This window comes from Gymnodraco acuticeps, unplaced genomic scaffold, assembly GCF_902827175.1.
Source record: "Gymnodraco acuticeps unplaced genomic scaffold, fGymAcu1.1, whole genome shotgun sequence".
Taxonomy (NCBI): Eukaryota; Metazoa; Chordata; class Actinopteri; order Perciformes; family Bathydraconidae; genus Gymnodraco; species Gymnodraco acuticeps.
The window spans coordinates 43,856-70,699 of record NW_022991516.1 but is presented as its reverse complement, the minus strand read 5'-3'; the positions used below and the strand labels follow the sequence as shown (position 1 = coordinate 70,699).

Below are 26,844 nucleotides of genomic sequence, written 5' to 3'. Positions count from 1 at the left end.
CAGAGGAGCCGGAGAGAAAAATGCCACTTTGTGAAAATGCCACTGAGCCAAACCGCAGAAAAGAAGACTAGAAAAAGTGAGGTCTGAGATGTATTCACTGTACACCGATTCACCAAACATTGCGTACCGGCGAGGACAGTGCGTCCAGCACTTCCTACGCCGGTTTCCCTTTATAAATCACAATCGACTCGAAATGCGGTGCAGCTTTTGCGGGCTTCACGTAACACCCATATTTGCCTATAAATAGTCAAAGAAACGTCCATTAATTCATTCTGACTGACTGCGTGAAGAAGATCCCAGGAAATGACGACAGAACAGTTAAAAAAGACATCTCACACCGTGTCAGATTCTGGTTCTTTTGGGGAGGTGGAGATAAATCATATTGTTTGGTGGATGCCGTTTGAACCAGAGGAGCAGCATGGAGGTCGGATCGTCACCAAAATAAATAAATAAGTGGTCCGAAAAAGGTTCATGACAAAAACAATACACATAGCCTTCCTCAGGCAGTGTGTTTGTACCGGGGACAGGAGACCCCCCCTTGATGAGAAATGATCGGGGAATCCCTCCGGAGTGGAGTCATGACGACTGGATCTGAATGATTTGTTTGTATTTGGTGGTTTGTGTCCCAGCTGTCGATCAGCTGTGCGCAGCGTCTCCACTGCAGCCTGTGCGTCCCCCCCCCCCCCCCGCAGCAACCCTATATCCACCAGTTAAAGGAAATACAACTAATGTGTGTTATATTCGTTGAACAATTTACCACATGGTGTTCTTAGTTTCCATACCTCCTGTGTTTTACGAGCGACTTATCAAGTCTTGGCAAACGGCATAAAACACGATTAAACGTGATAGTATGTAAAACCATGCTCGTATCTACAACCTATAGAAATGCAAAAGGCCTCAGTTTAGACGTAATTCTGTCCTCCTGCTTACGGCATCCTTTATGAGAAAACATTTCATAACATTAACACAACATATTCGAGATGGTTTTCAATAACATATCTGTATTTATTTATTTCTCCAGGTTATGTGTTTGTGTGCGCTGAGGAGTCTCAGACAGGCGTTTGTTCAATCATTTTAAGATTGGCTTTAATCAATGTTTGAAAATGAATTCTTCATATATGATAAATGAGAGGTAACATTTTATTTATGGTATTTCCACATATTTCTCTCCATTCTTCCTTCTGTGTCGCAGTTTCTCGTCTCTCCCGTTGTTGTGCTTAGTGCGTACGCATGGGTTAGAGTTTGCGTGGAGGACCGCACGTTTTCCCGTCAAGTTAGTATTTTATAAATCGCAAACGTTGCGTAGAAACTGGCGTACGCCATCTTTTGAGCGTATATCCCTTTAGAAACGAGGCCCCAGGTTGTTGTTCACACTAAAGGATCAGAGTTTTGAATGTCTTGGAGTGCTCCGAAATGCCCTTTCTTTGGCATGAAAACATGGTGAAAATGTTATATGCAATATATGCAACGACGACACCTAGAAGGCAGCCCCTATAGTATTTGTACAACTTTCCTACAAACCAGAAGTTTGGTGAGTTTATGTAAACGTATTGGAGTGAGTCGTTAAACCAAAAGGAAGTAGTTTTCTTTGACCATTCGATGCTGCTGTATTTGAACAAACTCTTAAAATCTCAAGACTTTAAGGATCAAACATCGTTAAAGTCTTTACTGTTAAAAAAGATCCTTATGCCGTAAAACAGGAAGTCAATGTAACTCGATGATACGATACAAATAGTGCAGTTTATATTAGATTTAGATGACGTAAGAATAAATGTACTGTACTGATCCCAAATTGCACATTAAAGCAGTAAAGTGTTTACACAAAATGAAACATACAGAATAAGTTGGATATCGATCCAGTTTCAGTCCTGCTGTAGCTCAAGGGCACAAACACTTCTCTTTACTTTGATGTCTTTGAAGACCGTAAAATCCCAGCATATAAGCTTTTTGATCGCACTGCACGGTCAGAGAGAAACCTCACCCCTAAAATATCGAACGGTCACCTCTGAGGTTGTTTTTTAACGAGCTCCACACCTCCACATCTCTCCGTTTCTTCCTCCTGCAGCTCGGCTCTAATGCTCCACTAATTCCTGCTGGCTTTTAAAACCACCAGAGACACACCGGCCTGTTTACAGTTTCATTTCAGACTTAATTATCCTCACGGTAAACAACACACAATTAGGTACAACTCTGCAGGAAATACTGTCTGTCAAGGAGACGTCTGTCCACCGTCTGAAAAAGTTTATTCTGCATGATTCCTCCATTTTTATATTACTGAGGTAAGTTGAGGGGGTTCGACACACATTTCCGAAAAGCATGTACGGATATGCGGTTTAGAATAAGAGAGGGGACATATGGCTATGTAGATTTTGCTTAAAGGTGACCTTCAAATGGTTCCCAGGTTGAACAAACCCAGCCCCAACATGGAACTAGACAGAGATGGCAAAAGTACACACATCCTTTACTCAAGTAGAAGTACAGATACTCGTGTTTAAAAATACTCTGGTGAAAGTAGAAGTACTGACTAAACTTCTTTCCTCAAGTGAAAGTAAAGAGGCTTTGAAATGTACTTCAGTAAAAAGTACCCATAACTAGCAGCTGTTTTAAAGAGTACCTGACCTCCCTTTATATTAATAGAACAATAATGTCATTGTTAGCTAATAGGGGTGTAACGGTTCACAGAAGTCACGGTTCGGTTCGTACCTCGGTTTGGGGGTCACGGTTCGGTACGGTTCGGTACAACAAGAAAAAGCAAAAAAAAGTCCCAAATGCATAATTCCAGGTTTGTTGTTATTTATTTTTGAACAGTAGCAAGTTTCAGTTTAAAAATAAAGAACTCTTTTTTGAATAATTAACTGTATTAAACAGTTAAAAACAAACCATACACGGTACACTCAGATGGCCATATTATCTATAATGGCTGATGTCAAACAAAAAGGTTTCATCAAGCTGTAAAGCTAAAAATAATGTCTTGAAAATATTACCTCATAAATAATAAGAAAGTGTTTCAAGAGCGCAAAGTCATTGAAAAACACATGCCAAAAGCTTCCGTTATTTATTTTGGTCTCTCGGCTCTCATGTCTATTGGCTTCTTAAAAACAGCAGGGGATCAGCTGCTGAACTGCTGCTGTCTTTTGGGCTCCGGTGATTGGCAAATCTGGGTGATGCCTTCTGATATGATTTAGCATGTTTGGCGTGTGTTACCATTAGCATACCGCACCGCTGTCTAACAACGGCGACACACCGTGCTCTTCCGATCCCCCACTCGTCCGATCCACCACTCGCACACTTCATCGTTATTGTAGTCCACAGGGAACCCGAAATGTTCCCACACAGCTGATTTAAAAGAAGCAGGTGGGTTCTAGCTCCTGTGTGTTATCTGAACTCGCCATACTAACTTTTCTTCTTCTTGTATTTTGTTCGTTTTGTTGTGTTTCTTCTTGTTCTTCATGTGTCGTTTAAGGGCGGCTGGCAAACAGCTTTTAGGCGCAATACCGCCCCCTGGATTATATATAGTGTAGTGGATGCTGCCCTGAATGACAGACTTTTTTCCCACTCGTAAAAAAAAGGCATATTCGTCGTGTGACTGCGTGTGCCGTGACGGTACGGGACGAATACGGATACCGTTACACCCCTTTTAGCTAATGAATGTTTCCATGCTGAACAACGGCAACATGACAACGTTTCCATTGGTCCCTCTTCTTTAGAGAAGACCAGGAAATGATGGATACACGGATCGTGTTCAAATCAATAGGCACGCAATGACTCTAAAGAATAATGATCAGTGTTGTGCTAGTTACTGGTTTTCAGTAACTAGTTACCATTACTAGTTACTTCATGTCAAAAGTAACTCAGTTACTTTAGTAGTTACTTACACCCAAAAGTAATGCGTTACTGTGAAAAGTAACGTTTTGTTATTTGCTAAAAATGTTTCCCATTAATGCCCTTATAGCCTTCATTTCAGTACTGTTATTGCATTGGAGAATAATACAATCTGTTGATCAACTTGACATGCATTATATGCAATCTGGATTGCATCGATATTAGCTGGCTTTCCATTTTTGTATATTCTTTCTCCAGGTAGTTGGAAAAAGTGTTCCGTCCCATATGCCGTGTGCCGCCCGGACATGCTATCATGCTAACTAGCTCCCTGAAAGCGGGTGACTCCACTGTAGCAATAGCCTGCATGTGTTCTACAACATACCGTGCAATGGCTTTATCGACTTTTCCCTGGCTAGCAGTCCCTCGGTTAAAATCCAGCCGCTGTTGCTTAGGTGGAGGTGGAGTGGCGTCGGCTGAGTCTCTGTGGTCTTAGCTACTAGCTTCGTCCCAGCATGTTGTTTTTGCAGATGATTTAAGAGATTTGAATGACTGGTTTGGGCAGTAGATAGGATCTTTGACCCGCCAAGACACAACTTACATTTAACTAAAACGTTCTTTTCTTTGTGCTCGACAAAAGTGAAATAGTGAGAATATCTCCAGGTGGAGAAACTAGACTTGAGCTCCGCCGCCGCCATGATAGTCCTGTTAGTAAACAACACAAACACGCCCACAGCCCGTCTCCGCATGTGACACAGGAAGTATCTAAGTACATTTACTCAAGTACTGTACTTAAGTACAGTTCTCATCTCTGTTCGCCTGGCTGTTGACTATATAAAAAAACTAACGCAGTAACGGAGTAACGCACCATGTAGTAACGGTAACTGAGTTATTGAATTTAAAAAGTAATGCGTTAGAGTACTAGTTACTGCCCAAAATAACGGTGTTACAGTAACGCGTTACTTGTAATGCGTTAGTCCCAACACTGATAATGATCACGCATCAAACACACATTCAGACTAAAGGAACCAGCTGTTTGGAAAATGAGAGAAGTAGAAAGTACAGGTATTTGAGTTCAACATGTAAGAAGTAGAAAGTACAGGTATTTGAGTTCAACATGTAAGAAGTAGAAAGTACAGGTATTTGAGTTCAACATGTAAGAAGTAGAAAGTACATGTATTTGTGTTCAACATGTAAGAAGTAGAAAGTACAGGTATTTGTGTTCAACATATAAGAAGTAGAAAGTACAGGTATTTTAGTTCAACATGTAAGAAGTAGAAAGTACAGATATTTGTGTTCAACATGTAAGAAGTAGAAAGTACAGGTATTTGAGTTCAACATGTAAGAAGTAGAAAGTACAGGTATTTGTGTTCAAAATGTAAGAAGTAGAAAGTACAGGTATTTGTGTTCAAAATGTAAGAAGTAGAAAGTACAGGTATTTGTGTTCAAAGTTAAGAAGTAGAAAGTACAGGTATTTGTGTTCAACATGTAAGAAGTAGAAAGTACATGTATTTGTGTTCAACATGTAAGAAGTAGAAAGTACAGGTATTTGAGTTCAACATGTAAGAAGTAGAAAGTACAGGTATTTGTGTTCAACATGTAAGAAGTAGAAAGTACAGGTATTTGAGTTCAACATGTAAGAAGTAGAAAGTACAGGTATTTGTGTTCAACATGTAAGAAGTAGAAAGTACAGGTATTTGTGTTCAACATGTAAGAAGTAGAAAGTACAGGTATTTGTGTTCAACATGTAAGAAGTAGAAAGTACAGGTATTTGAGTTCAACATGTAAGAAGTAGAAAGTACATGTATTTGTGTTCAACATGTAAGAAGTAGAAAGTACAGGTATTTGAGTTAAAATGTAAGAAATCAAAAAGTCGTCAGAAAAATAAGTAGTGGAGTAAAGTACTGATACCAGAAAAATGTACTTAAGTACAGTAACAAAGTATTTGTACTCCACTACTTCCCACCTTTGACTAGAACAGATAATTAAAGGGGTATTTTGTGTATAAAACAGATTTCTCACCCCGTACACCAGCTCCCCGACCATCCCGTTCCAGATCTTCGTCTCCGGGTCCCTGGCTCCGTACTTCCCGTCAGGAACGATGGAGATCTTGTATCGGATGCCGATGTGTTTGGCGATCTCCGAGGCCAGGTCGACGCAGTAACCCTCGTACTGGTCGTTGCCCTCGTACATCTCCCAGTTCTTCTTCAGCATCACGTAGGGACCCTCCTACACAGGGACCACAACCGTGAGACAGACACACAAACACTCGCACAATCCACACAACAACAACAACAACACAACAGAATGACAAACAAGAAGTACTTTAACACCACCAGGGTCGAGTTAAAACCAAGCCCCCAGGAATTGCTCCGGACTCTGAAGAAAATATTCGTTGTGTCCAAACGGCGGTACTACCATTTCCGTATCAGTCCGTGACGTCACTGGGCCCAGAAAGACTTTTCCCCAGTGACTCACATTGGGAAAGAGACATCTGTAATTCAGCAGATACTTTTTTTTAATACTAAATAAATTACCCAGTATGAACTATTGTAGGGCCCTTATTAGAATCATTCGGTCATAAGAGTTGTAAAATGCACTAAAAGCTGAATCTGGATTTATTTTCTCTCTCCATTCAATCTACTTAGCCGAGAGGGGGCGGGGCTTAATTGCAGGAGGCGGGGCTTAAGGGACATTGGAGGATTCGACCACTAGGAGTGCTATAGTGACGGAATTAGTATATCCTTCACTTAAAGGTCTCCTATTATACTATTGGTAGGTATACATTACAGGTCTCAGATATATAAAAATATAAAAAACATGTCTCTAAAGTGTTTTGTTCAAAATTGGCAACTGTTGGTCAACTCAACAAATATACTTACTATACATAAGTAAGCTGGCACACTATGAAAAAACTCACAAAACTAAGGTATTTATGGAGTCCTATATGTGGTTAAATTTTTCTGAAAATACTTCTACCTACTGTGGGTAATTTGAATGCAGGACTTTTACCTGCAGTAGAGTGCTTTTGGTCGCTGTTAAAGGTCTCCTATTACAGTGTTTTTAGGCATATATTATAGGTCTCAGATATATACAAACATGTCTCCAAACAGATCATCCATTGTAGCATCATACCCCTCTATTGCAGCCCTGTAGGGCAGACGTGTGTTTATATCCAGTGATGGAAGAAGTACATCCTTCACTTAAGTAGACGTAGACATAATTACTCCATTACAAGTAATAGTCCTCAATTGAAAGGGAAACTTAAGTAGAAGTACAGACGTATTATTTTGTATATATTGATTGTTGTGCTTTTATTTATGTCTTTAATGTGTGCATATGTATAAATGTGTCTGTTGATTGTGTATATATTTGTATTCCTCTGGATTGTGGGAAACGGTATTTCCATCTCTCTGTCTGTACACACAAACTGAAAGATTGAAAATAAAATTACCTACAAATTGTAAAGATTCAAATAGAAGGCAAAATAAGGTCCTTTGTTACGTTCCTCCACTGTTTGCATGCACGAGTATGCAGTTTGTGTAGATGGTTTTTCTCTCCTTTTCCTTGAGGAGACGCTTTGTGAAATAACAATTCTAGTAACACAGAAAAGCAGCAGACGAACGGACGAACATAAATATAAGAAAAGTAGGTATTAAATGTTTTAAATGTTAAGCCTCAAGGACACACACGATGCACAATTGTTTTGATTTTTACAATAAAACTTCCCAGTTCAGTCGTTTGTGAATGTTTTTGTTCTTCAGGACATTTAGATTGTAATCAAAACCAAATTATACCTTTTTGGAGAAAAACACTCAAAGAAATCAGCAGTTTGGCATCATCACTGATTGATGCGCTGCAGGAATTGGGATTATGGCTCATTTCCCTCCAAAATCAAGTCCACATAATCAGAAGCGCTATAACGACACATCTGACTTTTTCCTGATGTTTTCGGGAACAAATCACAGAGCCAAAGCTGCCGCATTCATTACAAATTAAACCGGCAACAACATTACATGACATGTTACTTGTTAGCATAGGCGGATTTTGCGGGGGGGGGGGGGCAGGGGGTAGCATTGCCCCCCCCCTAGTGGCTGAAATATGTTACAGCATTAATACGTCGAAAACTGTTCCAATACAAATATTTCGTATTTTAATAAGGTAGGACACTCGTTAATAATATGTGACCCGCTCTATCGAAATCAGTCGGAAGTCGCAACGGCTCATTTCAAAATAAACGTGGATTTACGTAAAAAACTATTTTTTCGGGGTTCGGGTGTTTTTTTTAATTTTAAACAAACAAAGTCTTGGCTTTCAGAATATGAAACTTTTATTTTCAAAATCACACGATAAATACATTTTTGAAGCTTGTAAAGGGACGAAGACAGCTCTCACTCGCAATCTGCTCTTCCGCAGTGCCGCCCCCCTCCCTCCGGCTGACATTATGAATGTAAGCGTATAGTAATCATAGATAACACGGCAGGGTCCGTTACAGTTTGTTTTCATCTGATTTCAAATAAACAAAGTCTTGGCTTTCAGAATATTAAACTTGTTTCGGCAAATTCAGATGATAAATACAGCTTTGAAGCTTCGGCATAATTACAAGCGGAGAACGGAGTAACTTGACGTCACAGCAGGCGTAACAACAGCCGGTGTTTGTCCTGAGGGTTTTCCCCTGGAAACAAAAACAATACACAAACGCAAAATTACACAAACACACACACACACACACACACACGCGAGCTTCCCCTCAAAACGAAAATATCTTCCCTCCGTAGTATTTTGATAATTTGCTAATAACCAATCAGATCGATGGATTCCAGAGAAGAGGAAACTTTGAAGGCCTTTTTCTCAAAATGATGACTCGGTGACAGTCTTTATATAATGTGACATATTTCGCTTAATATTTGGAGTACAGAAACAATCCTGATATCAGTAGAAAGCTAGGAATCTCCTCTTTCCAGCAGTCTATACAACTCAATATGTGTCTTCGGGTCAATGCGACTGATTTCGATGGAGCAGGTCACATATTGTAGCGTGTTCAAGTAACCAAGGGATATAGTAGTTATCAAATAAGTATAAGATGTGCACAGTTATGATAAGTTTTACAGTTATGTATAATATGTAATCATAATGCACTGTTGTTGGGGGGAGAGACCGCCCCTTCCATATGAGTGTGTGTACGGCGGGCGTGGAAAAGTCATACTGAGTGCGGTGAGCGCTGGCTTTATTGGTATCCGTAGCACCCCACGCAATAGTTGGGACTGTGTACTGACGTGAGTAAAAAGGTTTTCCCCCCCCAATCGCAAATGTCAAACTCCGCCTATGCTTGTTAGACGCTTTTATCCAAAGCAACTTTCATACTCAATACTGTGTTCAATCCCCACAGGAGCACTTTGAGGTGAAGTGTCTCAGGGACACAACGACTGCAGTGGGGTTTGAACCTGTGCTCCCCTGATCCGAACACCAACGCTCTATCCACACGCCTCCAACAGAATTTGAAGTTCATTGAGATGCAACTTCCCTTCTACTCATTGTACATGTACCTCGTGTCTTTTCCATCAAACAATCACATATTTTCTTACATAGTTGTTCATCTTTGGTGCTGGTTATTTAAGCGCGACGATTTAGTGTTTCTTACCTAATCAAAAATAATTAGCAGGAATTGTACTTCTGGACTCTTAAATTAGGCTCATTTCGGGATTTTATTAGTATGTTTTGCCTCTACTGTGACATGAGACAAAAGGATTTAAGCCTTTGCAGACCATTGACATGCACTAAAACCTATATGACACTACAGGAAATGGAAAACCCAAAAAGCAGAGTAGGGCCCCTTTAAATAAATTCCCCCACTTTGTAGAAGAAACTTCCCTTCTACGCATTGTACCTGCACCTTTTGTCTTTTTCATCAAACCATCAGATATTTTCTTCCACAGTTGTTTATCTTTGGTGCTCGTTATTTAAGCGTGATCATTTCGTGTTTCTTACCTCCACGTCCGCTGAAACACTTCCAATTTTTAAATCCAGATTAAAAACGCACCTATTTGCCGCTGCTTTTAATTGAGCTGCCCATACTCACACTACAGTATGCCTTTTTTAGTCATGTATTCTGTACCTGCTGTGTTTATTTATTTAATTTCATTATCTTGTTATGCCTGTTTTTAAATGCCTTTTTAATAATGTATTTATGCTGTATTTGTTCTTAAATGTCTTTTGCTTTTAAGGGTTAGGGGTAGGGGTGAGGGTTAGGGGTAGGGTAAGGGTAATGTTGTGAATCGAGTGGCCTGTGTTCGTCGTCCATTACATACGCCTGCCCATACCATAACCCCACCACCACCATGGGCCACTCGATTCACAACATTACCCTAACCCTACCCCTACCCCTCACACCAGATACTGACTGGTTCTCGGACCCCCCCAGACCCCCCCAATAAAGCAAAACTGCACGTTTCAGAGTGGCCTTTTATTGTGGCCAGCCTAAGGCACACCTGTGCAATAATCATGCTGTCTAATCAGCATCTTGATATGCCACACCTGTGAGGTGGGATGGATTATCTCGGCAAAGGAGAAGTGCTCACTATCACAGATTCTTTCAGATTTTTGAACAATATTTGAGAGAAATGGTTATTTTGTGTTTATAGAAAATGTTTTAGATCTTTGAGTTCATCTCATGAAAAATGGGAGCAAAAACAAAAGTGTTGCGTTTATATTTTTGTTCAGTGTAAATACATTTGCCTTGCCTAATCATTTCTGCAGAAAATGAGCAAGAATTTTAGGTTCATTTTAGTTTGTTGTGCCTCTACTGTGACATGAGACACAGGGATTTGTTTGCTTTTGCAGACCATTTACATGCACTAAAACCTACATAACAAACTACAGGAAAGGAAAAACTTCAAAAAGCCGAATAGGGCCTCTTTAAATAACTTCCCCACTTTGCAACAAACCTAAAAGTCCACTTCCCACCACTACCTTCTACATAAAGTAAAAAACATGTGCAGCTGTAAATGTTGTGAATCTGAACTGAGATGATCCAAAGTGCTTGAAACAGAAAAAGGGGGATGCATGGATAATCGTAACGACAGCCTGACGCTGAATTTGCAGGAAGTGTAGAGTGGATGCATGTCACACTCAGACAGGAAAGAGAGGAGGAGGGAAGTGTGACTCAGCAGAACATGAGGCAGACATGAAGCTGGAGGGAAAGAGTCAGAGGTGGAGACCTGTGTCTACTCTGCAGGGTACGGATCATTAGTTGCAAGAAAAATGATGTTAATGTAAACATTGCAAGATTCTGTATCTATATCTCCAAACTACTGAGTTTTGTCACGTACGCCAGGAGGTTAAATCTTCACTTCACATTAACAGTTTGCCTTAAACTACAGAGTATCCATCATTCTGTAACGATGCATCAGCAGGAGAGGACTCTTTAAAGTAGAGACACTACATACTGATATACACCTGAACATCAGCAGGAGAGGACTCTTTAAAGTAGAGACACTACATACTGATATACACCTGAACATCAGCAGGAGAGGACTCTTTAAAGTAGAGACACTACATACTGGTATACACCTGAACATCAGCAGGAGAGGACTCTTTAAAGTAGAGACACTACACACTGATATACAGCTGAACATCAGCAGGAGAGGACTCTTTAAAGTAGAGACACTACATACTGATATACACCTGAACATCAGCAGGAGAGGACTCTTTAAAGTAGAGACACTACATACTGATATACACCTGAACATCAGCAGGAGAGGACTCTTTAAAGTAGAGACACTACACACTGATATACACCTGAACATCAGCAGGAGAGGACTCTTTAAAGTAGAGACACTACATACTGATATACACCTGAACATCAGCAGGAGAGGACTCTTTAAAGTAGAGACACTACATACTGAAATACACCTGAACATCAGCAGGAGATGACTCTTTAAAGTAGAGACACTACATACTGATATACACCTGAACATCAGCAGGAGAGGACTCTTTAAAGTAGAGACACTACATACTGATATACACCTGAACATCAGCAGGAGAGGACTCTTTAAAGTAGAGACACTACATACTCATATACACCTGAACATCAGCAGGAGAGGACTCTTTAAAGTAGAGACACTACATACTGAAATACACCTGAACATCAGCAGGAGAGGACTCTTTAAAGTAGAGACACTACATACTGATATACACCTGAACATCAGCAGGAGAGGACTCTTTAAAGTAGAGACACTACATACTGAAATACACCTGAACATCAGCAGGAGAGGACTCTTTAAAGTAGAGACACTACATACTGATATACACCTGAACATCAGCAGGAGAGGACTCTTTAAAGTAGAGACACTACATACTGATATACACCTGAACATCAGCAGGAGAGGACTCTTTAAAGTAGAGACACTACATACTGATATACACCTGAACATCAGCAGGAGAGGACTCTTTAAAGTAGAGACACTACACACTGATATACACCTGAACATCAGCAGGAGAGGACTCTTTAAAGTAGAGACACTACATACTGATATACACCTGAACATCAGCAGCAGAGGACTCTTTAAAGTAGAGACACTACATACTGATATACACCTGAACATCAGCAGGAGAGGACTCTTTAAAGTAGAGACACTACATACTGATATACACCTGAACATCAGCAGGAGAGGACTCTTTAAAGTAGAGACACTACATACTGAAATACACCTGAACATCAGCAGGAGAGGATTCTTTAAAGTAGAGACACTACATACTGATATACACCTGAACATCAGCAGGAGAGGACTCTTTAAAGTAGAGACACTACATACTGATATACACCTGAACATCAGCAGGAGAGGACTCTTTAAAGTAGAGACACTACATACTGATATACACCTGAACATCAGCAGGAGAGGACTCTTTAAAGTAGAGACACTACATACTGAAATACACCTGAACATCAGCAGGAGAGGACTCTTTAAAGTAGAGACACTACATACTGATATACACCTGAACATCAGCAGGAGAGGACTCTTTAAAGTAGAGACACTACATACTGATATAGACCTGAACATCAGCAGGAGAGGACTCTTTAAAGTAGAGACACTACACACTGATATACACCTGAACATCAGCAGGAGAGGACTCTTTAAAGTAGAGACACTACATACTGATATACACCTGAACATCAGCAGCAGAGGACTCTTTAAAGTAGAGACACTACATACTGATATACACCTGAACATCAGCAGGAGAGGACTCTTTAAAGTAGAGACACTACATACTGATATACACCTGAACATCAGCAGGAGAGGACTCTTTAAAGTAGAGACACTACACACTGATATACACCTGCACATCAGCAGGAGAGGACTCTTTAAAGTAGAGTCACTACATACTGATATACACCTGAACATCAGCAGGAGAGGACTCTTTAAAGTATAGACACTACATACTGATATACACCTGAACATCAGCAGGAGAGGACTCTTTAAAGTAGAGACACTACATACTGATATACACCTGAACATCAGCAGGAGAGGATTCTTTAAAGTAGAGACACTACATACTGATATACACCTGAACATCAGCAGGAGAGGACTCTTTAAAGTAGAGACACTACATACTGATATACACCTGAACATCAGCAGGAGAGGACTCTTTAAAGTAGAGACACTACATACTGATATTCACCTGAACATCAGCAGGAGAGGACTCTTTAAAGTAGAGACACTACATACTTATATACACCTGAACATCAGCAGGAGAGGACTCTTTAAAGTAGAGACACTACATACTGATATACACCTGAACATCAGCAGGAGAGGACTCTTTAAAGTAGAGACACTACACACTGATATACACCTGAACATCAGCAGGAGAGGACTCTTTAAAGTAGAGACACTACACACTGATATACACCTGAACATCAGCAGGAGAGGACTCTTTAAAGTAGAGTCACTACATACTGATATACACCTGACCATCAGCAGGAGAGGACTCTTTAAAGTATAGACACTACATACTGATATACACCTGAACATCAGCAGGAGAGGACTCTTTAAAGTAGAGACACTACATACTGATATACACCTGAACATCAGCAGGAGAGGACTCTTTAAAGTAGAGACACTACATACTGATATACACCTGAACATCAGCAGGAGAGGACTCTTTAAAGTAGAGACACTACATACTGATATACACCTGAACATCAGCAGGAGAGGACTCTTTAAAGTAGAGACACTACACACTGATATACACCTGAACATCAGCAGGAGAGGACTCTTTAAAGTAGAGTCACTACATACTGATATACACCTGACCATCAGCAGGAGAGGACTCTTTAAAGTATAGACACTACATACTGATATACACCTGAACATCAGCAGGAGAGGACTCTTTAAAGTAGAGACACTACATACTGATATACACCTGAACATCAGCAGGAGAGGACTCTTTAAAGTAGAGACACTACATACTGATATACACCTGAACATCAGCAGGAGAGGACTCTTTAAAGTAGAGACACTACATACTGATATACACCTGAACATCAGCAGGAGAGGACTCTTTAAAGTAGATACACTACATACTGATACACCTGAACATCAGCAGGAGAGGACTCTTTAAAGTAGATACACTACATACTGATATACACCTGAACATCAGCAGGAGAGGACTCTTTAAAGTAGAGACACTACATACTGATATACACCTGAACATCAGCAGGAGAGGACTCTTTAAAGTAGAGACACTACATACTGATATACACCTGAACATCAGCAGGAGAGGACTCTTTAAAGTAGAGACACTACATACTGATATACACCTGAACATCAGCAGGAGAGGACTCTTTAAAGTAGAGACACTACATACTGATATACACCTGCACATCAGCAGGAGAGGACTCTTTAAAGTAGAGACACTACATACTGATATACACCTGAACATCAGCAGGAGAGGACTCTTTAAAGTAGAGACACTACATACTGATATACACCTGAACATCAGCAGGAGAGGACTCTTTAAAGTAGAGACACTACATACTGATATACACCTGAACATCAGCAGGAGAGGACTCTTTAAAGTAGAGACACTACATACTGATATACACCTGAACATCAGCAGGAGAGGACTCTTTAAAGTAGAGACACTACATACTGATATACACCTGAACATCAGCAGGAGAGGACTCTTTAAAGTAGAGACACTACATACTGATAGACACCTGAACATCAGCAGGAGAGGACTCTTTAAAGTAGAGACACTACATACTGATATACACCTGAACATCAGCAGGAGAGGACTCTTTAAAGTAGAGACACCACATACTGATATACACCTGAACATCAGCAGGAGAGGACTCTTTCAAGTAGAGACACTACATACTGATATACACCTGAACATCAGCAGGAGAGGACTCTTTAAAGTAGAGACACTATATACTGATATATACCTGAACATCAGCAGGACAGGACTCTTTAAAGTAGAGACACTACATACTGATATACACCTGAACATCAGCAGGAGAGGACTCTTTAAAGTAGAGGAAGTGATTTCCCCACTAATCCGAGTCTATAAATTGGCTCGTAAAATGCACCACTTGCAGTCTTTAAATAATCAGGGTTAGGCCACATCTGTCTGCACTATATGTTACAGGTCGTTAGATGTAAGTGTAACCGTTGCACGCTCTGTGCTCATGTCTCTCTAGACAAATCGCTCTTGCCATGCACGGCAGCAGGTTGCATATTGAAACAGGAGCAGTTTATTCCTGAGTTGTGTTTGCTTGACATCGCCTCGAGCGAGTAAACCAAAGTCTCCTCGGTGCAGAGAGAGAATGCTCCAAATGCTATAACTTACAACACTATGATTAATCTAGTCTGCAGAATTAGGACACAATGATCACCATCTGAAATCTATGTTGATTATGTTTTCGGCAACTAATCACAGAGCCTGCCAAATTCATAAACAAATGTAACAAGGAAACAACAGAATGTGAAGTTCATTGAGGTGCAACTTCCCTTCCACGCATTGTATGGAGAGTCTTGCCCTAATGTACATTCCCAAAGATATTGAAGTGACTGTAATTTTGAATATATTGATTGTTTTGAAACGGAGGATGTTATAAAGTAATGGTATGAAGGAAATCATCGTGCGATAACAAAGCTTTTTCCCTTACAAATATTGCCTTTAACTAAAGAGTGTTAATCGTTCTGACACTTATAACATACGCAATAACACAATCGAAATGTTTAAAACACATATGAAACTGCCGTGGAGGTCCTCGGGTAAAGATATGATTAACAAGAACCAGGTTCAGAAGCCCTTAATTGGTATTAAAATATATCAATAAAGGGTTAGGGTTAAGGCTAGGTAGCAGTTCAACCATATTAGCATACATTAAATAAATACTTTTACAAACAAGAAGTTCAAGTATGTATAGTGGACTCTCGTCTTATTATAACTGAAACAAATTAAAGAAATAATCAACTTTGAAGGCTTTAGCTGTCCTACTAAATGTGATTAAAGTGAAGCAGGACCATGTTTACTACAAACCTGTACAAACAATGTCTGAAGTTAATTTATTACATTTTTATTTACACGTCTCCAACTCACAATAGAAGTGATCTAAAGCATGACAGTTGTACCGAAGCTCGACCAATGCGTAATTTCCAAGCTGATGTTGGCAGAAGCTTCTGGATGTATATCAGAGCGGGAACATGTGAGTAATGACGGCAGCAGCAGATCACAAGATGCTGTCAGTGTTTCTGGCACGAGAAGAGAGGACTGACAGCCAATCAATGATCCCAAACACACTGCTTCACTCACGGCCTAACGAGGCTAATTAAACATGCCATTAACGCACACACACACACACGTTACAGGACCAACTTAACAGAGTGGTGCAGTGATGACGTATATCTTTTTTTATTTTGTATTCCCTATTTCCTTTGAATTTGATATGTCTGAAAGCACATGATAGATACAAATTGAATTCATGTTAATTCCAGAAAAGGATGTTTGTTTGTTATGAACTATCATTAACTTAATTAACTATTGTTAATTTGTCTTAATGATGGCTGAAAGGAGGATCATTGTTGTTTCCCTTCTGTAGTTGATTGTTAATTACACGAGATCAGTCGTTGTGCTTAAATGTGTATTTAAAAACTCTAAATTGGACAGAAGCTGTTTGCCTTTACGCTCTGATGATAGAGTGGTTTTACGATAAGGCTTGCTAACTGCTCCTATATAACTCATACTAAAACACGGAAAGGAGGACTGCTGCAATATACCACTGGGACACTTCATTAGGTTTAAACAAACATGACTCTCCCCAACATTTAAAGCGTGAAAGGCAGCCGTAACTGTAATGTTCCTGTAATACCATGCTGCATAAAGCGTGATGGATATGAACAGGGATGATTATGAGAGCATCAGTCTTTCTAAGCTGTTGTAATGCTAACAGGAAGTGTGTAATGGACTGTACGCTGGGGCAGTTAGTCAGAGAAAGGGACAGATTTACAGCAGACTTATTTACCACCTCACTTTATTCACCTTATGCTGCTGTAGGCGCTCAGCATTGCCTTAATGTGTTGGTACATCTGTTTAATGTGTACTTGCTATGACTTTGCATATCACCAACCTTGTCGACTATGACTTGCCAAATAAACTGTTTATAAGCTTTTGAATGAATTTGTATTGGGTTACTAACATGTGATATCTTTGGCAATTTACAGCCATGTTTGGAGCTGCTGCTGTATGAGACCAGCCGATTGGTTTAAAAAATCAACGATGCTATTATAATTACTCATGGCCAGAAGGGCCGACACAATTCTGCACTGCAAGATAATCATAAAGAGATCACTTATTATATTAATGTGGCGGTAGCTAGCTTTAACAAACATTGGCTAGCCAGCTTATACAAAGCTAATGTACGCTATAGCCCGTTAAATAGATAGCACACATGAGCTAGCTTTCAAATAAGAGTCTTAACTTTCACTAGCCAGCTTGTTAGCTAACACAAGCTAGTTTACTCATTAGATAAGAAACGTTAGCTAGCTAGCTTGTTAGATAGATAGCTAACATCCGCAAGTTAAGATAAGATAAGGTAAGATGGTACTTTATTGATCCCAATTTGGGAAATTGTTTAGCTTGATAGCTACACTTGCTAGCTAAATAGCACTCTGACTGAATTGAATTCAGCTTTGAAAACTTGTGGACCTTTGTCTCTCCACTCCCCTTCTGGCAGTGAGAGTTTATATAAATTGTCCACATGAGCTTTATGCAGTACGACCGGCTGATTTTGGGCCATTTTCATGTCATCCTACAGTACAACCACTAACAGAGGCTTGATGTGGTCCTGTAAAACAATTCCATAGTTAAATTGTAGCGGTGAATGATCCCAAATAAAAACTGGAAGAACTGACACTTTTACGTTTGAACCATAAGTGGTAAAAGGGCCGGTGCGTCATAAGGTGAATATTCTAGGCTTCTTTGCAAAAATACTTCAAATCTGAATGGGTTTCAAGCCACACAAGCAGACAATGCATGACTCTAACACACACAAACAGGTGCAGTGGAGCTGGTTTAGTGAACAGATACTGTGCTGTCAGAGAGCCTCAATGGGTGTCCATCCGTGAGCACCGTCCTTAAAAAAGACAGTGTCTTCCTCCCTCCATTTCATTTTCCTCTCGAGCAGCTCCATTACGGCTCTGAGTTGCTCCATTTCTCGTTCACTTTCTCCATTAACAATGTTGCAGTGTGTCTCCTCTCGCCCCGTGTCTTTAGGGCTTCATTTTGGCTCGGGCGGGGGGTGAGGGGTTGTTGTTTCCATCACTGCCATTAAGGGGCTTTTCAAATCCTGCTTGCGTCCAACTGGGGCTCAGTTTCTTAAAATGGGGTTCCTCATCAGGGGCTGAAAAGAGGGAGGATTGTGCTGAGCTGTGACTCTCCATTTTCACCTCCTTCCCTCCTGCAATCAGCTCAAAATCTGCCTGTTTTCCTGCATGTCAGAGTCACTGCTACAGCCACATATAGACCATGCAAATACCATTCATTTCCTGTCATGTGTAAAAATGCTCTGATTCTGAAGCTGTGTTTTATGAAGTCTTTTATCCGTGCAATAGGGACCGCAGTAACAGCAGCTGTGTGACTGCTCAGCGAGATGTTTATTGGTGCGATAAAAGAGAATGTAAGTGACGGTAGTTGATTCTGGAGTAGTTTCTATTGAGGTTATAACAAGAAAAGCCCATTTCTTTAAGAGTCTCTTTTCTGATTATGTTGTCACAAAGCATGTTTAACCCCTGCACATTTGTCAGTCATAGCACTACAAGGGCCTTATATTAAATATTTGCATATTTCCTAGGATGTAATCAATGTGATGTTCAAGGAGTTATGTGGGATATCCAAAACACAAATGTCCCTATCGTAGCTGCTCTTTAATTCTGGTATATTGGGGCATCTATTGATGGATAATTGGTATTTTCTTATGGATTGCTCCCAGTTGAAGGCTGGTAACTAAACAAAATATTTTACTGTTTGGTTTTTAAATTGGTCTACCATACATGAACTTTGCTCAAAATACAAACTAATTCCTCTACTGGCAGTACAAGTAAATCCAAGCAAAGAAACATGCCTTAAATCCCAAAGCAGTTTTGTTTTTAAAATGTAAAAGTATAGCATGTTTGCATCAATGATAAAATGCTGCGTCAAAATAAGAATTACCTAGGAATTCAAGGTTAATCAGGAAAAGGCGTAACAGAGGAACACTTGCAAATTCAAAGTAATACTTGTAAAGTACCTCATTAAAAACGGAGGTACTTTACAAGAGGCCGGTGAACACCATATTATGTCAGGTTGTAAATAAAGATTTAAGAAGAAGGATGTGTGATGTATAGCCACTGAAATCTTGACTCTGCTTATACTGCTTATAAGATTTACTAGGTATTATTACACGGCTTAGTTGAATGCTCAATGCTGATTGGTCAATTTGGACATTCTGGGGCTCTGCTATTTTTCGCTCGCAGACTGTTGCTAAGGAGAACAGGCCGTTGCTAAGGAGGATCAAGGGACTATGTGCAGTCATATCAGTCCGGTCAATTTAACACCAGCTGTGGCCAAAAAAATAAATTACAATATATTTTCAGAGAGGAAGTAAACACTAAAGGGAACAGCAGAAGGAGACAGAAAGGAAGTAAACACTAAAGGGAACAGCAGAAGAAGACAGAAAGGAAGTAAACACTAAAGGGAACAGCAGAACAAGACAGCCAGGAAGTAAACACTAAAGGGAACAGCAGAACAAGACAGACAGGAAGTAAACACTAAAGGGAACAGAAGAAGAAGACAGACAGGAAGTAAACACTAAAGGGAACAGGCAGAAGAAGACAGACAGGAAGTAAACACTAAAGGGAACAGAAGAAGACAGACAGGAAGTAAACACTAAAGGGAACAGCAGAACAAGACAGCCAGGAAGTAAACACTAAAGGGAACAGCAGAAGAAGACAGACAGGAAGTAAACACTAAAGGGAACAGCAGAACAAGACAGACAGGAAGTAAACACTAAAGGGAACAGCAGAAGAAGACAGACAGGAAGTAAACACTAAAGGGAACAGCAGAACAAGACAGACAGGAAGTAAACACTAAAGGGAACAGGCAGAAGAAGACAGACAGGAAGTAAACACTAAAGGAAACAGAAGAAGACAGACAGGAAGTAAACACTAAAGGGAACAGCAGAACAAGACAGCCAGGAAGTAAACACTAAAGGGAACAGCAGAAGAAGACAGACAGGAAGTAAACACTAAAGGGAACAGAACAAGACAGACAGGAAGTAAACACTAAAGGGAACAGAACAAGACAGACAGGAAGTAAACACTAAAGGGAACAGCAGTAGAAAACAGGAAGTAAACACTAAAGGGAACAGCAGAAGAAGACAGACAGGAAGTAAACACTAAAGGGAACAGCAGAAGAAGACAGACAGGAAGTAAACACTAAAGGGAACAGCAGAAGAAGACAGACAGGAAGTAAACACTAAAGGGAACAGAAGAAGACAGACAGGAAGTAAACACTAAAGGGAACAGCAGAAGAAGACAGACAGGAAGTAAACACTAAAGGGAACATCAGAACAAGACAGACAGGAAGTAAACACTAAAGGGACCAGCAGTATGAAACAGGAAGTAAACACTAAAGGGAACAGCAGAAGAAGACAGACAGGAAGTAAACACTAAAGGGAACAGCAGAAGGAGACAGAAAGGAATTAAACACTAAAGGGAACAGCAGAAGAAGACAGACAGGAAGTAAACACTAAAAGGAACAGCAGAAGAAGACAGACAGGAAGTAAACACTAAAAGGAACAGCAGAAGAAGACAGACAGGAAGTAAACAATAAAGGGAACAGCAGAAGAAGACAGACAGGAAGTAAACACTAAAGGGAACAGCAGAAGAAGACAGACAGGAAGTAAACACTAAAGGGAACAGCAGAAGAAGACAGACAGGAAGTAAACACTAAAGGGAACAGCAGAAGAAGACAGACAGGAAGTAAACACTAAAGGGAACAGCAGAATAAGACAAACAGGAAGTAAACACTAAAGGGAACAGCAGAAGAAGACAGACAGGAAGTAAACACTAAAGGGAACAGCAGAAGAAGACAGACAGGAAGTAAACACTCAAGGGAACAGCAGAAGAAGACAGACAGGTAGTAAACACTAAAGGGAACAGCAGAAGAAGACAGACAGGAAGTAAACACTAAAGGGAACAGCAGAAGAAGACAGACAGGAAGTAAACACTAAAGGGAACAGCAGAAGAAGACAGACAGGTAGTAAACACTAAAGGGAATTTTTAAATCAATATTGTGAGTCAAGTCGGTGGTTTATTTAGTACACAGCTGTGTAATAAGTGGGATAATCGCTGCATATTATCCCTTACGTAAAGTCTCCTCGCGTTACATATTCCTACGAACAGGTCTGCATGTGTGTGTGTGTGTGTGTGTGTGTGTGTTTTGTTTGCCGGTCTCTTACCATGATGGTGGTCACTACAACGGTTCGGTTTTCGATGCCAGACGTGTCGTTAGGATGCAGCGGAGAGTCCTGGATCAGAACCAGTTTGTCGGCATCGTTCCAGTAGCCGATCTACAGGGAAATCAAGACGTTAGATTGTGTATGTGTGTGTGTTGTTCATGTGTGCATGCGAACATATTGTATAATGCAGCATGCACAACTTGTTTTGATGCAATCCCTGATGTGTTAACAAGAAATGGAGCTCTTTGCATGACATCATTTTGATGTCAAAGAACATGGAGGAAAAGCTCTATGTCGATATATCGTTATAAGTGTTGGTAAGTCAAAATGGTCTAGCATCTTACATGTATTTGTTGCATTATCCCTGTGTGAACTCTTACCTGTTCTATTCTGTGTTTCACTCGTATTGCTGTTGCTTCTCTGACACCTGAACTATTTATTTCTCTACTGCAACTCTTCGATGCTAACGTTGTGGTATGTCAAGAAAAATCCAACATTTATGAGAAAAAAATATATATGTGTCACAAAAAGAGTCTTGTATTTTTACTACAATCAAAGTAGTAAGTGTCAAAATGTGTGGTTTTATTCTATGATGAGTCTTGATCAATGTCAATATTTCTTCATAAAATATGACATGTGTTCCTGATGATTTGTTAGCAGGATTAAAGAAAATCTATGGCCTGATTTTGATTAAACTTGGAGAAGATCCAGTAATGTTTTCCCTGAATTGGACCTATTGTATTGCATGGTTTGTCAAATTAATGTTGACTGAAAATCCATTCAATATCATATTATACATCTGTGTTTGGTACGTTCTGTTTCCAGTGAAGGTCTTTGAATTGTGTTGAAAATGAAAAGAATGTTAAACATAAAAGCCTTGGTCACAGCAGGTAGATTCAACATTATTTTCTCAAACAGTGGTTTCAAAATAGCACTTTCATGCTCATGTTGTTGTCATTTCAAATCAAGCATTCATCAAGCTGTGATTCAACTTTAAAACAATAAGTCTTAACATTGACTCATTCCCCCGTTCTCATGCAATATTCCAATTTTAAGCCCAATGTTGTGCTGCTTCTTTTCTCCGAAAGCCATTTCATGTTCTCCTGACAGATCTGTCGTCTTCAGTCCTTCAGGGTCAAACTGACCGACTGGAACTGACAGACATGATATGTCGCGGTCACAGCATTTGCATCCTCCGTCTGTAGAGAGCAGCTACATGCACGACAAAATGTGATTTTTTTATAAAGTGGTGCAGGGATGATGTCTTTTTAAAGTTAGAATCTCTCTGGTTCCCTCGACAGAAAAGACAATGGGATTTTTCCATAGGACTTCCGATTAGGCAGTAAATAACCTCAACGTTTATGATACTTAAATGTTTGTTCAGCGGGATAATCTCTACATACTAACACTCCTTTATAATTAAAGATTAAAGAGCTAATGTTGGGTTATAAAGGAACTACAGCACGGTCACATGACTTCACGTCTCCACCGCTAAGCTAAAGGAGGCTAATGTTGGGCTATAAAGGAACTACAGCACGGTCACATGACTTCACGTCACCACCGCTAAGCTAAAGGAGGCTAATGTTGGGCTATAAAGGAACTACAGCACGGTCACATGACTTCACGTCTCCACCGCTAAGCTAAAGGAGGCTAATGTTGGGCTATAAAGGAACTGCAGCACGGTCACATGACTTCACGTCACCACCGCTAAGCTAAAGGAGGCTAATGTTGGGCTATAAAGGAACTACAGCACGGTCACATGACTTCACGTCTCCACCGCTAAGCTAAAGGAGGCTAATGTTGGGCTATAAAGGAACTGCAGCACGGTCACATGACTTCACGTCTCCACCGCTAAGCTAAAGGAGGCTAATGTTGGGCTATAAAGGAACTACAGCACGGTCACATGACTTCACGTCACCACCGCTAAACTAAAGGAGGCTAATGTTGGGCTATAAAGGAACTACAGCACGGTCATATGACTTCACGTCTCCACCGCTAAGCTAAAGGAGGCTAATGTTGGGCTATAAAGGAACTGCAGCACGGTCACATGACTTCACGTCACCACCGCTAAGCTAAAGGAGGCTAATGTTGGGCTATAAAGGAACTACAGCACGGTCACATGACTTCACGTCACCTCCGCTAAGCTAAAGGAGGCTAATGTTGGGCTATAAAGGAACTACAGCACGGTCACATGACTTCACGTCACCACCGCTAAGCTAAAGGAGGCTAATGTTGGGCTATAAAGGAACTACAGCACGGTCACATGACTTCACGTCACCACCGCTAAGCTAAAGGCGGCTAATGTTGGGCTATAAAGGAACTACAGCACGGTCACATGACTTCACGTCACCACCGCTAAGCTAGAGGCGGCTAATGTTGGGCTATAAAGGAACTACAGCACGGTCACATGACTTCACATCACCACCGCTAAGCTAAAGGCGGCTAATGTTGCCCGTGATGACATTTAGTCGTCTCATTTAGACACTTGTTAGCAACCACAGTTTTTTTAAATCCACCAGTTGGGTATTTAAGGACGTGTTTTATATCATAGGACAAATATCTCTTCAGCTTGTGTTAACCACAGACCTTATTTTAGGCTTACATTCAAAAACATGTTCAGAAAACCATTGACCTCCAGACAAGCTAACAGGAAGTGCTAAAATACTGACTCAATTTGGGTTTTAGGACTCATTTCTGCACCACTCTATAAACCAATCCAGTGTCAAAGTGATGGATATTTTAATAGACAAAGAGCTTTGACAGCAACTACAAGCCGCTATAAGTCAACTAACAAGGTGGGCAGCCGGCGGGAATGGAGAGCTGTGTGTAGGGGCATTGGGATGATTGAGGAACATGGAAAATACGGGAACACACACACACACACTGTGACAGGACCCTCGCTATGCCAAGACAGGCCAAAGCAGCGTCTGATTGATGGTTCATCTGGGAAGATGATATTCATCTTGAAGAGAAGAGAGACGACTATCGAGAGAGAGAGCAGAGACACGGCGATCGCAAGAGAGAGAGGCGCGAGGCGAGGAGAGAGCTCTAGCGCGAAGAGCTCTAGCTCGCTCTCAGATCTCTATGACTACGTACCTCTCTCTATCTCTCTATCTCTATCTACTCTCTCTCTCTCTCTATCTCTCTCTCTATCTCTCTCTCTCTCTCTCTCTCTCTCTCTCTCTCTCTCTCTCTCTCTCTCTCTCTCAGAATCCATCCTATATATTCAGTTGTCGCCCCAGCCTTCAAACGTTTCACATAACAGCAAAAGGAATATATTGCATATGTTAAAATATACAGACTGGACACATATAAATCCATATCAGAAATGTAGGCAGTGTGTTGTGGTTCTTTACCCGTCGCGGTCCATTATTCTTCAGCTCAAACACGTCCATTGTGTAGTTGACCCTGCGGCCATAGTGGTCAAACTGGACATTACCTGTTAATCCCTGCAGCCGGACCTGAGGACAGCACAGGAATAACAAACAGTATTCATTTACTGCATGGAAAGGGTGAAGGAAATACTGCAGCACATCCTTCAAAGGGGAACAAACAAGCTTTTCACAAAGTGTTAAAAGACATTCAGTACGAGTTGTTGGCATACACAGTATGTTGCATTGTGCTATGCTGTTGTGCCACATCTATTGTTGACATATACGTTTAGTGTTGATTTTAGTTTTGTTCTGTTATAACGCCTTGTGCTGAATGCTTTGGCAATATGTTTAAAATTTGGTCATGCCAATAAAGCCCCTTTGTATTATATTGTATTGTAAAAGGAGAACAGGAAATAATGATATGATGGTATGATATTTAAAGCTAGAAATGTCAAGTCTGTTTGAGAGTGATAGACCGAACTACAGTGATTCTGCAAAAACGCAGGTGGCTCAGTGACTAATGACTGAGTGGCTCAGTCAGTAAGGGCTTGGACTGTGAGCTGCAGGGTCGCCGGTTCAAGTCCCCCGACCAGACCTAAATATGGAGTGTGGACTGCTACTTGGAGAGGTCCCAGTTCACCTCCTGCCCTGCCGTGGTGCCCATCCCTCCCAATTATTATTATTATTATTATATTAAAGGTAAACTAAACTCAATAATGGGCTTTTACGCATCCAGTGTACAGGGATAATTACACTTAGACGTGTTGCTCCATGCACAAAACATATAAACGGGGCAATCAAAGGTGGCAGGACAAAATAATTGTGGCTTTAATGCATTATTGACAATGCAATTTTGTTGTATGGACATGTAATTACTTAGGAGACAAAGCTGTAATAACTGCATCCTCAATTACGTATTTTCTTCTGATTTAAGCTGTTTATTGTGAGGTAAAGTGGACCAAAACAAAAACAAAAGTGCTTGGTTAGATTAGAGAAACGTCTTGGTTTGGCTTAACATAAGTATGTTTGTTATGTAAATAAAGGAAGGGGTAACAAAAATGGATTTCAGGAGATGTTGAGCTCTTTCTGTTTGAAAGAAAACATAGATTGGACTGATACTGTTCGAATGAATTACACTAAAGTACACCAGTGCATATTGACCACAACATATTACTATATCTACTGGAAAACTGTGTGGGACTCCTTTGAATCCTACTTAAAGGAAAGGAAAAACATTGTTCCTGTAGGTATCTACACATCTGAGTTGATAATAATGATATGTGGGGTTCCTCAAGGCTCTATCCTGGGGCCTCTTCTCTTTAACATCTACTTGCTACAACTGATTCAGATAATGGAAAACATCAGAATAAGTTACCATAGCTATGCAGACGACACATGCATTTACATAACAAGCACTGAGTAAGTGCATTAAACCAATCAATGACTGGATGTGCCAGAACTTTCTTCAATTAGACAAAGATACCATTTAGGTAATTGTTTTTGGAGCCAAGAATGAACGAATAAAGTCAGTGCTGAGCTTAATTCGGTTAAAAACAATGGGAAAAGCCAGAAATCTAGGTGTGTTTATGGACTCTGACAATAATTTAAAGTACAGTCACATTGAGAAAATTACAAATTCACCCTACTATCACC

General features: G+C 40.4%; 1 protein-coding gene across 1 annotated transcript in view; it reads right to left on the bottom strand.

The window, feature by feature from the left end:
- Positions 1–26,844, bottom strand: part of LOC117533365 (glutamate receptor 4-like) — a gene marked incomplete in the record, with an annotated part of 102,187 nt that overhangs the window by 42,417 nt on the left and 32,926 nt on the right. The window contains 3 exon segments of the mRNA XM_034197060.1: positions 5,842–6,048; positions 21,818–21,928; positions 25,174–25,278. Coding sequence (XP_034052951.1) covers positions 5,842–6,048; positions 21,818–21,928; positions 25,174–25,278 — 423 coding nt within the window.